At 52.9% G+C, this 14,348-nt stretch overlaps 1 protein-coding gene across 5 annotated transcripts in view; it reads right to left on the minus strand.

The window, feature by feature from the left end:
- The window catches only part of Pax6 (paired box 6), a 28,766-nt gene extending 15,161 nt beyond the window's left edge, over positions 1–13,605 (minus strand). The window contains exons 1-4 of one of the 5 annotated variants that reach the window (XM_085834595.1): positions 13,453–13,605; positions 6,400–6,630; positions 2,487–2,567; positions 2,062–2,122 (exon numbers count right to left, since the gene is read on the minus strand). In XM_085834595.1, the coding sequence (XP_085690721.1) occupies positions 2,062–2,071 (10 nt within the window). In that variant the 5' untranslated portion in view covers positions 2,072–2,122; positions 2,487–2,567; positions 6,400–6,630; positions 13,453–13,605. Of the gene's footprint in view, positions 1–2,061; positions 2,123–2,486; positions 2,568–6,399; positions 6,858–7,710; positions 7,790–13,452 lie in introns of those variants that run through there. The other 4 variants (XM_085834596.1, XM_029471300.2, XM_085834597.1 and 1 more) reach the window with 4 other exon arrangements.
- Between the last annotated feature and the right edge of the window lie 743 nt (positions 13,606–14,348).

Here is a 14,348-nt window from a genome sequence, read left to right on the forward strand (position 1 = left end):
AGTTTGAGCTTAATTTCTGGAAATAGGCGGAAGTCGCTCCGGATCATGCATGGAAGGCTAATTGAAAAGATCAGTCGGGGCGCTTGTGGCAGCCTTGTCACTTTGTGACAGTGCTCCGCTCCGGGAAATTGCATCGTCACGACAAACGGGACCGTGATAAAACGACCCTTTCCGTCCCTATTTGTAGATCACTCAGACGAGAATGAACTGCACTCGGCTCCCCTTCGAGGGGAGCTGCGTTTTCAGGGTAGCTTGAGGCTTGGGGCTGGAGGAGGGTTATAGCTCACGGAGGGGGGGCGGGGCCTCAATTCGATGAAAAGTGACAGGCATTTAGGGATCTGGGCTCTGGCTGTCCCGGGCCAGTGCAAGAGGGGACATTGCACATTGCAAGAGAGGGCTTCTTAAACAGGGCAAGGCCTACCTACCTTGAGCTTCCAGTTTCTCCTAAATTTTCTCTCATCATCTACCTTGGCTTTCTAGATCTCATTTACCATGCAGGTATGGAGGCCCATCTCTGGGCAAAAGAAAGCTTCCCAGAAAAAGAAAAGCCGTCCCAGAGAAACGAAGAGAAACTTTTCAAAAGCAAAGCCAGGGTAATTCCCAGTCTACAGATGCCAGAGTGTGCAAGGCCTCATAGACCTTCCTTATCCCTTATTGCAAAACTAACGTGCCCAGCACCTCCACAGCTGAAGCCCGGATTTGCTGGTCTGAGAGACCCAGGGCCAGGGCGCCTCTGCCAGCAACGAAATGGCAGCGAAGAAACATAGCTCTAAATTCCCCTTTAGAGGTTAAGCCTCAATCATTGTGTCCCTTCCCTAGGGACTGCTGGCGTTCTCGCCCAGTGGCGATGATTATGCGCCTAGAATTCGACCGCAAAGCTTCTAATACGAAAACATATGGTGTCAATTTGGATGCTCCGCGCTTCGCGCACACCCGGGAACCAGCGGCACAAAGCCTACAGGCCAACCCGCGACCCGTACCCCTCTGGGCCTGCCAGCCAGGCCATAGCGTAGCGGCAAACGATCGCAACTGAGCGCCTCGGCCCACCTGAAAACCTAAGGCTAAAGAGTCAGACCTCCGGGGTATGAATCTGACAGGTTCTGCTCAAATGCAGCTGCAAATACACCTTTGCTCACTTTCCTGATCTTAGCGCCCCTGGTCCTGTGGCATCAAGAGCTGCTGGTCTCTCTAAGCTTCTGCCAGTCCACAACCGCAGAAGACCCAGGCCTCTCCATACTCCCAAGCATAGTTTTAGCCTCTGTAGATCTCCACCTTTACCCAGGCCTAGCTTCAGTGGCTCAACTCTATCACATACCAGCAACCATTGCCTGAGTACAAAGGTTGGGGCCCAAAGGACCTGGGCAAAGGTAAGAAGAGAGGCACAAAGGAGCCTGGTCAAAGGCACCAGGAGCCTGGGTCATCCTGAACCCACTCAGTTGCTCTTGCTAGTGCAAGGTTTATCCAATTCCTGACCCGCACAGCTTCCACTCTCTTCCCAGATCCAGTAAACTCTCCTTTCCAGTAAACCCTGTGAGGTTTACTTCCCCACTAGGGTACCAGCCCTGGGTGCTCCACTCCCCTTCTCTTCTAGGCCGGTAGCTAGGGTGGGGAGGGGAGGAGCTGGCCAGAGATTGACTAAGGGAGGGAAGCCCCCCACCCCTCGGGGTCGGAGGAGACGCTCAGTCTTGGCCAAGCCCAAAGAGGCCTCCTTCTCTTCTCAGGAGAAGCCTTTGCTTCGCCCCGCCCTGCTCGGCCCAGCCCCTCTCTCTGGGGTCAGAGCCCGGGCAGGGGCGGGGAGGGGGTATGAGTTACAGGATTGGGGGGGGGGCGGGTTTCTCTACCGCAGCTTCAAAAACTCAGAGGAGTAGTTTTGAAGGGCCCCAGCCTCTGCCCTTCTAGAACCTAGCAGAGCAAAAAACATCTCTCAGCTTTTCCTCGCGGGTGTTGCCCGGATAGATCTCAGGCCACCTCCCTCCCTCTCTTCCAGTGGCTTGGACTCCCCTAACCCATGGCCCGCATGCCTCCAGCCCTACAGTCCAGAGAAAGACCTGAGACACTTACTGTTCTGCATGCTGGAGCTGGTTGGCAGCCTCCGGATCCCACGGGGCTCGAATACAGGGCTCTGTTAGGAAAAAACTTGGAGTTAATCCCGGGCTTTGCACAGGTAGGCCTGTACTCCTACTGAGGAAAACCTGGTGCCTGAACTGGAGAATTCCCCTTTTCTTAGAAATTGAGCTACTCAACTGCTTGGGGCGATCTGAGGGTCACATAGTCTTGCCCCCATATGCATGCAAAATGGACTTTATGAGCAGCGAATAAAATAATCCAACATTCACAATCCGTTTCCCCGAATCTTTTAGTAGTTAGCCCTTTCATCGGGAGAAACAGAAACAATGATCGGGTTTTGATTTGTTTTCCCACCTGAACTACGGTCTTAAAAAACTCCTTCAGATTTTTGAAGCCCAAAGCAGCACCATAAAACTTGCCTGAAAACTGGGATATATGTCCACTTCTAGAATAGAAGATCTCACACATCTGCTCACCCGCCCTTAGTTAAAGTCTTCTGCCTAAGACAAAACAGAGTGAAAGAGAAAGGTGTGTCAAACTGGCCCAGCACATAGTTGACTGGCTGTCTGCGGTCCACTTAAAGTGAATCTGAGGCTAGATCCTTCTGCCTAGAAACACCAAACCCACCCCAAGCTTCCAGTGGCCTCTCCCACTGAAATTCACATGCTCAGGAAAAGGCTGTATTGGCTAGGCTTGGGAAAATGGGGGAAATTGAGTTGTGGGTCTCACTTTGCAAAACTACCAAGTACCAGGGAAAGGAGAAGGCTTAAACTAAAACATTAGAGAGGGGAGGAGAGACAGCGCTGGGGAAGGAAGGCGATGAGCACCTGAAGTGTGCGGAGGAAGAATGGAAGGACCTGGTGGTGCCTTGGGCCTCAGGTTAGGAAGTCTGGGTGAGCCTCAGACCAAGCTCCCTCCTTTCCTGAGGAACTAAGCTCTCTGGTTACTCCTTTATCCTTAACCAACCCCCCACACATACACCCCCAAAAACGCTTTCAAGTCAGACCCCCACAGTCCATCTCTCAGCTCCTTCCCAACTGAGCAAGTGGTGAGCCCTTTTCCCTAGATCTCATTTATTGTAGCTAACTTTGCTTTTGGTGTTTAGATCTTCCTCTTTTCCTGTACCGTGACACACGCTGTCCACCTCGCCTCCCTGCTTTAAAAAGTACAAATGGGAAGGGGTGTAGACAAAGTCTGCAGACACCAGACAATGGCTTCTATTCTGTGGCTCTCCCCAAACCCAGACAGTAAAGCCCAGGCTCTCAACCCAGCTACACCAGGTCCAAGCAAAGGAACCAACAACTCTGCAACTCCCAAAGGGGGGAAAAAAAAAAAAGAGGACTCTACTCACTGAAGTACTGACTCGCCACAGCGCCCCTCAAGGCGTCCAGTCCTCCGGGCTTTCCCTCAAAAAGAGGGTTCTTGGGAGTGAGGTGGAGAAAATAGTAAAGTAATTTCTTGTTATAAATATCTGGAGGTAATTGTCTTACTGGTGTGAGTTGTTAGGGGCTGTAAAAAGATACAAGGGCACCGTGGGGAGCTCAATTGGAAAGGGGGAGTTACAATAAAGAGCCCATTCAAGAGGATTGCCCAGGAAAAAGGGGGAGGGTTAAAATAATGAAATAGTCACAGCATCTCATTTAGTTTTATTTTTAAGAAATCATTCCCCCCCCCCGGTTTTTTTTTTTTTTTTTGGCTATGATAATGATTAATTTTGCCACCCTGCAAAGAATTCCAGGGAATAGTTTTCTCTTTAAGGCCTTTTATGATTTAACTTTTAAGTAACTGAGAGGCAACTTAAATCCATAAGACCTAAGTCTAGGATGAGGACTTTCTCAGTGTCTGTTTAATGACTGAACATAGCCAAGGACTAGATACCATCATTGCGGTTAACTCCTACAGTCTCCCTCCTGTCTCTAGGCCAGTTCCTGAATCTATATCATGTCGCAAACAGATACCTCACCCAGAACAAAATGTCCATCTTACTTATATATGTAGGACTCAGGCTGCAAAGGATAGCAGGTGTATGTGGAGGGTGTGTGTATGGAGGGTGTGTGTGTGTGTGTGTGCGCGCGCGGAGAATTCTGTTTGCAGCAGAAAACTTCCTAAGCTCTTCTGGAACCACATTTTTTACACAGCCTCATGTCTCCAAGCCGGCTCGGACCTCCGTAATACCATTTTAGAAAATTGTCTAGCTGATCCCCCAAAAGCTAGCTGATTAGTTTCCCAAGCAAGTGGGAAGGTGATAGCACTTCAGGTTCCGGTTTTGCTCGGTTCCCACCCTCCTCTCCTCTAAGAAGCTATCTAATTACCTAAGTAGTCGTTAACACTCAGTGCAGAAAGCACCCTGGGAAGCAGGGCACACCCTGCACCCGGAAGCAGTCCTATTCTTAAAGAAGCTAGACCCCTCTGCCTCAGCCCAAACCCCTAGCCTAGGCTAGGTCTTTGTATTGCCTTGGAGGGGGTCATAGTCCTGCATCAGGAATGAAGGAGTATTCAGAAATCTCCAAGGCCACAAGGTCTGAGTCTCCAAGGTCCATTGGACCTCTGTCCTCCTCACTCCCTGACCCAAACCCAAGCCAGAACTCTCACACTATGCTATTGTTTCAATTATTTAAATTTCAAAACCCACTCCCGCATTCCTCAGCTGAAGTGTTCGGAGAAGCTTGGGTTCTCTCTTCCAGATGCCCTTCCTGGAAATTAGCAATTAGGGCGACAAAGTTTACCCTCCAGGGCCAAATGATTACAACTCATCAATTGCTTTCAAACATATGCAAAGATCCCCAGCAACCCTCCTCCCGGTCAGCGGCAACCCTCCTCCCCGTCAGCACAACTATTCGTGCTCTTGGGTAAACCTGCTAGGCTTTCAAGGATTTTAGCTTCTCAGTTGTTTTTCTGATCCTATCTCCTCAACCCTTCCCAAGTTCGAGTTTAACATCCAAAATGGCGAGAGAGAGAGAGAGAGAGAGAGAGAGAGAGAGAGAGAGAGAGAGAGAGAGAGAGAGAGAGAGAACACATTCACTTTGTTTTTAAACTTTTCAGAAAGCTCATTAATGAAAGGCCAGGTTTTTTAGCACTCGAAAAAGAAAGCATTTCCACTTGAAATTCAACTCCATTTCCCTCAATTACACTTGCTAAAATTCGAGGCTATTATGGCTTAGGGAGACTGAGAAGATCTGCCCCGGGAAAGAGGCAACAACTTTCTGAACTTTGAAAAGCCACTTTTCCTCCTGGGGTCTTAGAATCCAAAAGCTCTCGAATTACTCAGACTAATTAGCAGGGAGAGGACGCGATCCGAGGAGAGGGAAAGCCAGTGCTTTCTTGTAGATTTTTTTTTCCCCTTTAGGCCACACAAAGAAAAATATCAGTACACTCGAAAAGGGAGCAAACCGCATTTCCAGCTTGAAACTTGTTGAAAAGGCAACACGGGGTACAGCTTGGTCAATGGAGACACGGGAAAATACCCACCAAGAGCTGGAGGTGGGAGTCCACAGGACAGGGAACACACCAACTTTCGCAAGATAGAGTTGTGGGAAGCAGGGAGAGCTAGGGCGTTTGTTTCCAAATCCGAGCTCAGCGCTCGGCTGAGGCTGGAGGCGAGGGCCCTGGGGGGTGGATGGAAGCTGGCAGTCCTTGCGATCGGCTCAGAGCTCCCTCGCAGAGCTCATCCGACCGCCTCGGCCTAGTGGCTTCCTTCACCGCCCGCGCTCGCTCTGGGTCCCTCGTGGCCTCCGGCGCACGGCCGTGGTCCCCATCCAGACGGCTCTGGCTGGCGGAGGGCGCGATGACCCTTTGGTGCTCGAGTGCTGCGGGCAGTGCTGCGCCGGGAGAATCTTGCACAAAGCCCGAGCGCGGGCTGGCGGGAGGCGGCGCGGAGAGTCGGCTGGTTGGGCGCTCTCTGCGCGCTGGCTCGGCCCCGGCTGGACAAAAGCATCGCCAGCGGCTGCTCTCCGCGGCCTGGGGCACGGCGGAGCCTCTTCGTCCTTTTGCGCTGACCGCGAGCTTTTGGAGGCGCTGAAGCCGAGAGCTGCGGTTTGCGGGGGCGCCCTGCAGCCTAGCTGCTCTCCGAGAGCTCCAGCCGCACTTGCGCTCGTGCAGAGCCAGCCGCCTGCCTGGAGCTCCGCGCTGTTGTGGCTCGCGAACCGTCGCCCTCCGACGCGGGCTTTCGCTGGAAGTAGAAAGTTTGGGCTCCTGCGTGGAAACTTCTCCGGCCCAACTCTCCCGGCGTAGCAGTGGGGGAGGGGACCGGCGAGAGGGGAGGAAAGAAGAGAGGGAGAGACCTGCCAGGATATTGAAATATAAAGAAATCGAGAAGAAAGAAGCGGGACTCACCTTTAAGAGGCATCCTCTCTTTCGTCGTTGTCAAGGCTCCTGTCAAGAGTTTTGTTGGGCTTTTTTTTTTTTTTTTTTTTTTTTTTGGTTTTTGTTGTTTTGGGTTTCCCTCCCCCTGTTGTTGCTTAAAGACCACAACGGTTTGAAATGACGGTATTTTAAAGGAGTTGCTCGTGAGAGTTTTCTCCACGGACGCTGCTGGGTTGGTTTGTGAGAGCAATTCTCAGATCCCTGGGAAGAAGACAGAGATTGACAATAAAATGGGCTGTCAGCGGCTGGAGAGTGAGAGATAAAGAGTGTGGGGAAGTGGCTGCAGCCAGCACACCTATGCTGATTGGTGATGGCTCAAGTGTGTTAATGTGTGTGTGCCGGCGCCCGGCCTCGCCTCCACCGCTCCTCACTGGCCCATTAGCGAAGCCTGACCTCTGTCATCATCCTCCAGCAAAACACTTCCTCCTGCGCCTGAACCAGAGCGGGAAATGAGGCCGAGCCACGGTTCGCTTTTCAAACCCACTAATCACTCCGCAACATGCAAATGCACCGCTCGCTCCCACACAAAATATTGCTTTATGCAAAGCAGCGCCGGGGCCTCGCGCCAGCCGATTGGATGCTCCCTCTCCCTGCCTGGTGCAATTGGTCGGTTTGTTTGAATATGAATACACTTGTTTTCGGCTCTGCCGGTGGGTCCCGGCTTCTCTCTCCGGCGCTGGGCCCCCCGCTCCTAGGCTCTGGCGCTCGCCGAGGTCTCCCGCTCCACGCGCTTCGGCGGCCAGCGCTGCGGCCGCGAACTTGATCAGTCTAATGGAGGCCTCTGAGCTGGAAGTCATGCTGCCCCCGTAACCCCAAGCTGGGCCAGGGGTTCTCAGTCCGTGGAGGTAGCAAGTTTCACCATCTCTACGAGGTCCTTTCTTGTACAGTGGCCTGCCGCTCCGCCCCGGTCCACCCTAACTTCCCACCCCTTGTCCACCTCGGCCTTGGCCCCAGGACACAAAGTACAGCGGTGGCGGCTCTCTAGCCCACCTGACTTTTAGGAGCAAGAGAAAAGAGGCGGGAGTGTCCCTGGATCCCAACAGCCCCCACTCCTGCGATGGTGGCACAACTATGCCTAGGCCCGAAGAGGGCCTCCAGGCCGAGAACTCAGCGAGGCCCGGCGGTCGCCCCTGCCCAGGCCTCCCGAGCCTGCCCATTTCCCCACTCCACTCCCGCACCCCTGGCATTTTCTTCTCTTTCTGCTTTCCGAGAAGCCGCGGTGCTCAGCGGAGCGGACGCACTGCCCCAGCTTGGAGAGGCCCGAGTAAACACGCCACTTACTTTGTGTACAGAGGATTCTTGTGAAAAGCTCTGAAGAGTCCTCACCAAACACTCTCCAACTTCTCCCACGTGCCATTTGTTGACTAAGTGCGGCTGCTTTTCCAAGCCATCGAAAGGAGGGGAAGACAAGAGGGGAGGGGAAGTAGTGGAAGCCTGAGGGTGGGGGTGGGGTTTGACCAATGCTGGGAGAGATTCTGCGAGTGTGTGTCCTCGCCGGCTTTCTTGGTGTGTCAACGTGTGTCGTTGTGAGGAACCGGTTATCTGTGTGTGGTGCTTATGTATCCCCGCCAAGACTCCCTTCTCTTGGGTCAGCTCAGTCCACGGAGGCAATTCCCCTTCAACTGTTGCCAGAAAAACGGCGAGGACAGTAAGTAAATGGCTTTTCCCTCCTGACCACACACCAGAAGTCCATTTGTTGAATGCTGGACATTAGGATACACCTCAGTACACTCCAAAGACGTCCCTTGGAGTGTGCAGTTTAGGTGACAGGGGAGCAGGCGGCCGCCTTGTCCTGCGCTGTCCGGAGCTATCTCGCAGCCTGCGGGCCTTGGAGCCGAGAAGTAGAAGGCCTGAGATCCGGAACACACTCAGAACCCAGCAAAGGGAAGTGGGGCTGGCAAAGCTCAGGCAAGGAGGCCGAAAGCCACCATCGAAGCCTTTGATTTTTTTTGACTTAGGGAAAGAACCGAAAGTCAGCGTCCAGCAGTAGTCTGCTCACTCAGTTGGTCTCTGGCAGGCTGCGCTGATGAATCCCCATGGGAGTTGGAGCCAGATGGACGCTGCAGGCTGCCTCTGAGCCTGATTTGGACATCCTAGTCTAGCCCTTGCCTGGGGCCCAGCAATAAGGACCCAAGGAGCCTTAGCAGAGTTCCCGGGACAGAAGAGGCCTTCCGTTGCCCGAGCCAGAGGTGGGTTAGCACAAACTGCTCATCTCCTCAGCTTGGGAAAGGTGGCTGACTAGCTGGGCTTATTCCGGAGAACCTAGGGCACTGGATCGGAGCTAGAAGGAAACACTGGCCAGAGGCTAAGGAGGTGGCGCCACTGCTTCAGTTGGCGGCCTCCAGTGAAAGATTTCGTAGGACCGGGACTTTCAGAGGTTCCCAGGAAGTCCTGCCTGAAGTCCAGGTTCCAGATCAGAGAAGTCTGCATTCTCCTTTTCTCCCCTTTTACATCTCAAGCAAGCATTAAAGAAGCAAGATGAAGGGGGGTGTGTGTCCAGCGACTGTCCCAATTGGAGGCAGCGAATATCATTTTTACAACCTCTCAATTAGCAACCCAGTGGATTAGCACCCTCTTAAGCTTTGCCTAAGAAAGAGGCAGCCATAATCTTGTTGCTATTTCCCCCCAGGGCACTGGCTCTTTCAATCAGCCCCTTCTCCCACCCACAACCCCCATCTCACCTCATAGAAAAGTTTTAACAACAACAACAAAAAAAAAATCAGAAGAAGCTAGGAGCCTGGCATGAATGCCGCTGACGTCATTGGGTGGGGATGGGGGCTTCGGGTGGGACTGTTGGAAACTGCACAAACAAGAAACAGAAAGGACTTGGCTGCTCTAGTGTGTCAATATTTGGGGAGGGGAGCTGAGGAACAGAAAGAGGCAAAGTTTCTAAAGTTTAAGGAAAGGGGTGAGAGCCAGGATCTCTCTCTCCTCTCCTCTCCTCTCCTCTCCTCTCCTCTCCTCTCCTCTCCTCTCCTCTCCTCTCCTCTCCTCTCCTCTCCTCTCCTCTCCTCTCCTCTCCTCTCCTCTCCTCTCCTCTCCTCTCCTCTCCTCTCCTCTCCTCTCCTCTCCTCTCCTCTCCTCTCCTCTCCTCTCCTCTCCTCTCCTCTCCTCTCCTCTCCTCTCTCCTCTCTCTCCCTCCCTCCTTCCCTCCCTCTCTCCCTTCCTACCACTGTCTCTGTCTCTGTCTCTCTTTGTCTCTCTCTGCCTGTCCTTGGCGAATCCTCTTTTCTGCCAAGCACCTGCTGTCGGGAAGAGACCTGGAAGGAGGGAGGCTAAAACCAAGGTGCAAGGCACTAGTAAAACTGAGACAACGCTCAGGTCGCCATTTTAACTGAGCATTCAACCCGTCGGAGGCCCATTTCGCTTGTCCTCCAGTGTTAGCATAGAAAGGCTGGCCAAGCTGCACTTTAGGCGCCCCCACCCCCCCACCCCCGCTGCCTTTCACTACTACTCTTTGCTACTCTTTCCTCCGTTCTACCCTCTGACCCGTGCGAGGACGGTTTTCCTCTAGCCTGGTAACCGAAAGCTCGTGGTGTGGAGAGAGTGGCGCTGGGGGCATCGAGGTTTGCCCGACGGTGTTCAGAACCTCTCTAATCATCATGGATGCGAAAGTGGGAGGCCCCTTCAGAATCACTCCCAACAGTCCCTGGTAGCCTGTGCCCACAAGTGCATCAAGTTCTCTGTCCCGAGAGCGGCCCCTGGCGAGGCAAAGAAGTGCCCAGTTCTCTGGGGAAATGTGCTTTAGCCTCACAGCCTCAGAACAACCAGTACTCCATTCCGTGTTCCCACACCTCCAAACTCCCATTTTGACTGGTCCTAGCTGAGGCGCGGTGCAGACACACTGAGGAGGGCAAGGATGCATTTCTTTGGAGGAGGAAGGTCTCAGTAAACACCCGAGACACTTTAGAGAGCTCCAAATGTGCCTCTTTCTGCAGGCCCTGAAGAGTGGATTCCACGGATCTCTGGGATGGCAAACAAATTAAAGGGTCATAAAAACCAAAGTCTTCCACCCTAGCCACCCAGTTTCTGATGCCTCCCTGGCTTGGGGCATAGTCTCTCCGCTTTCCCCAGCAACCTGCCGGAATCCTGCTCACCCGCTAGTCTAGCCAAAGGCCAGGACAGTACAGAAACAGAAGAGAGCCGAACGACCGCCCAGCGGCGCCTCCAGGCTTTAGTTTGACTGGAAAAAGCCACGGTGCCCTTGCCTTTCCTTGCTTCCTGCCAAATGGTTAGTGTATCTGGGCGCTCGCAGGTCCAATCCTCTTCTCTTCATATTGGTCAGCACCTCTCCTCCCCCATTTCCCTCCCAGCCCACCCCTAAAATGCTTAAAACCCGGCATTGTCCGGATGGGTGTCCCAGCAAAGAGCTTTCTTGTAGGAGGCGAGTTAACTCTCAAGCTTCCCTTTTTCCACATCCTACAGTTGTCTATATGGAAAGTAGATTCAAAGTCTCTAACGCATAGGACACCCTGAAATCCCATCGTTTTGGGATTTTTACAGATAGGGTGTCTAGAAAAGTTCTCTTTCCACTCTCCAACCCCGGGACATTCCTTCAAGTCTCCTTTTCTTCTAACCTCAGTACTAAAGAGGTAAGTGTTCAGCTTCAAATGAAAAGCTTGCTAAGGTCACCGCTCTATAGAATATGTCTAAACAGCTGTCTGGTAGAAGGGCCAGGGACTGACTCCTGCCATTTGTTTTGTCCAGGAGCTAGAAACGAACAGGCCTGATGCTCAGGATTTTGAGACTGGGAAAGAGAGAGCAAATGTCAGGGCTGGCTCACTCCAGCAGCCTGGAACCGAACTAAGCACATCCTGACAGGCTTTTAAAATGACATTGATTGAGACAAGCTGTTCCCAACCCCAGTAAGAGTTAATCTGCCTGTTAATCAAGGCACTAAGGGGCTCAATGCGAGTTTTATTAGTGACTGGAGAGCAGAGGCAGCAGTAGCAAGGGATCAAAAGCTGGAATCCCAGATACTTTGTCAGTGCACACTCCTCCAAAAAAAAAAAAAAAAAGGTATTTTTCAATTAGAGAACAATTTGGCGCTTTTCGTCATTTCCTAACCCAGTCTCACAGATGGTGACTTGAAGCCTCCCCATCAGGGAAAAACTTGTGGAGATTGGGAGTCAGGGACAGAGCAATGAGGGATGAAGCCCCGGTTGTTTCATCGGAGATCCGGGTCCACTTGGGAGAATATCCAAACTCTGGACTCAAGGCCCTGCAGCCAGATTCCTCCAGAAAAGAAAAGGAACGGAAAAGTGAAGCAAAAAATAATACCACAAATACTGGCACTCATCCTTCTAGGTCTGGCCCAAGCATCTCTGCCAGTGCACTAGAAAGTTCTCATGCAGGATATTCTCTCTCTCTCTCTCTCCCTTACTTCTCTCTCCCTCTCTCCATGGAAGCTGGATTCTCTTTGGTTTTCCTTTCGAAGTTTACAATAAATAAACTCCTGGGCACTGAAGGAAATTTGAATACTAAGTTCTCCAATAATTCAAATGATACGAAGTCTGAGGGGGGAAAAAGGAGACACACCAATCCGTTTTGCCCTCTGATCAAGCTGGGCAGCAGAGTAAGACCGCAGTAGAGGAAGTCCCTGGCTCGCCCTGGGCGCAGGGCGAGGACTCTGGTCAGAGGTAATTATGTCACCGCGTTTTCTCGCCGTGACAGCCGAATAAACACAATCTCCAATAAACATCTCTAATGAGGGAGGAGGCCCGAGGATGGCTGGGTTTGATTTATGACTAGAGGAGAAGGTCCACTTCCTACTGCGAAGCGGGCAAACTGCTCAAGGCTCAGCTCTGGAATAAGGAACTCACGGAGGAGAGGACCCCCGTTCAGGTAAGGTGCTCAGACCAGTGGCCAATTTGCCCGCGGCCTTGTTTCTATGTGAGGCGCTCAGAGGGGACTCTGCTCAGAGTTAGACTCCTGGGCACCTGTCACAGGTGCTTGAGATCCAAACGAGCTGGACAAGTGCCTCCAGCGGGTCTAGAGAGAGGGCGTCAGGAGCACGCGTGGGAGTGGGCGAGATCCAGGCCAGGCCTGCTACATGGCCTCAAATTTCCGGTGGGTTCCTCCGGTGCCCCGACTCAGGCAGCCTGAGCGGCTTCTGGTAAACTTAGGGCTTGGCTGAGAGATTTTCCAACCTGGCGGAAACACCTTTTAGTTTAAGTTTGGGGTAATCGCTTTCCTGACCCACTTCGGCCAAGTTCTGGCCTTCCTGGAACCGGAGCATGATTGGGTATCTCTCTCCGGGGCACTCAGCAGCTGGGTTCCCCTGGAGCCCACACGCTTCCCGCCGAGGCAGAGAGCTCCGCCGCTGCTAGGAACCCGTTCCCGGTAACCCGAGCCCGCATTCTAGCTCAGTGAGAATCGCTAATTATTAGGTCTTCCGAAGGAAGCTCAAATCACACGCTGGGGCCTTCGCGCGCGCTGCCCAGCTCTGGAGGGCCGCATTCTTTCGTCCTGTGCTCCTTTCGGGGGAAACGAACCCCAAGACTTTGACTTCGATATGGAACACATATCTACACAACCTTGGGGAAACTTTTGTCGTAAATCGCCCGACCTTCCGCGGGGTGCTCCATGAATTCGACGCGAGGCTTGGTGGCTTCTCCAAGCATGAATGTCGCTAATTGCATCGGGGGAAGGCGTGTTGCAAACTGCATGCCCACCGCCTGCTTTTCTTAGTATCTCAGCGATTTCTTTAGACTGCGGCCACAGCCACCACCCTCCCACCCCCATCACCCCCAGCTCAGGACCAGACAGGAAGTCCACTCTTGAGACCACAACATTTGGTTACTTTTACAAAGAAGCATGCTTCGCAAAGACATTCCCTCCCCCCCTCCGTCCCACCCGCAGCAACTCCTCTACCATCTTTGTAAGCTTCCTTTAAAAAGAAAAAAAAAAAATCAAGTCCGGGGCCACTCGGGGAGGGTTTCTACGACCTGAACACACAGGTTGCACGTCGGAGAGGGGCGCCGCTACTCGCGGGGTGAGTCTGGCTAGAGTCAAAGCGGTTACCTGCGAGCCGAGGGTGGGGTGTCAGGTGAGTCTGGTGGCGCTGGTTCCCACACTTCTCAAAGCCGCTTCTCGGGGGAAGTAGCAGATCTGACAGCCGGGTTCTACGCGAGGACCTGCCCCAGAGTTTAAATGTCAACGATAAGAAAAGAGGGTGCTCCGGCAGGCGCTAACTTTCCTTAATATCCACGCCAGCACTGCCCTCATTGGTTGCCGGGCGCGGATGACGTCACGGCGGCCAGAGTTGGGTTCAGCTCGGCAGATTAGCTCTCCGGCCCGGCGGGAGACTCCCTCTCTTCAGCCAGAGTCTGACTCGCTCCATCCTAAGAGTCTTCAGGGGTCTGACCGGTAACTGCACACGCCCAGCCTGCCTCTGGCTGGTATTGTCCTCTTTGAGGCTCGGCTTAAGTCCCCCTCCCCCTACTTTCAAGTAAACAGGTCCTGCGGAGTTCAGGGGCCATCCAGTACGCAGATCCCACGGTCCTTGCTCTTAGGTCAGCCAGTTATCTCTCTAAGTGACCCCCTAGCCTGTCCTTAGGTTCTCTAGAGAGTCACTTCATCAGAGGGACGAAGACCACGAGGGGTCGAAAGGGATCTCTGGCAAGTTCTTTTCACGAGATGAGCCAATGGATAACCCTACCTGGCCCTTGCTTCCACAAGTCACAAGCTGGGCACAGACTGTGGCTCCAGCAACCAATGGGCAAACTCCTTTCCCAAACCGGGCCAAATCTAAGCCTGTTGGCGTTTTCCTTAGGGAAGTCCCAAAGCCAGAGTGCCCGGGCTTCCCTCGCTTGGAACTGAAAAGCTCCATTCATGTAGAAAATGTAGATGATGGTATTTATCTTTGACTCGAGGGCTAACTGTTGACTTTGTGGCCCAGAGGGGCAAAAGTGGGGACA

This window comes from Mus caroli, unplaced genomic scaffold (assembly GCF_978045245.1).
Source record: "Mus caroli unplaced genomic scaffold, Mus_caroli_1 scaffold_2, whole genome shotgun sequence".
NCBI lineage: Eukaryota > Metazoa > Chordata > Mammalia > Rodentia > Muridae > Mus > Mus caroli.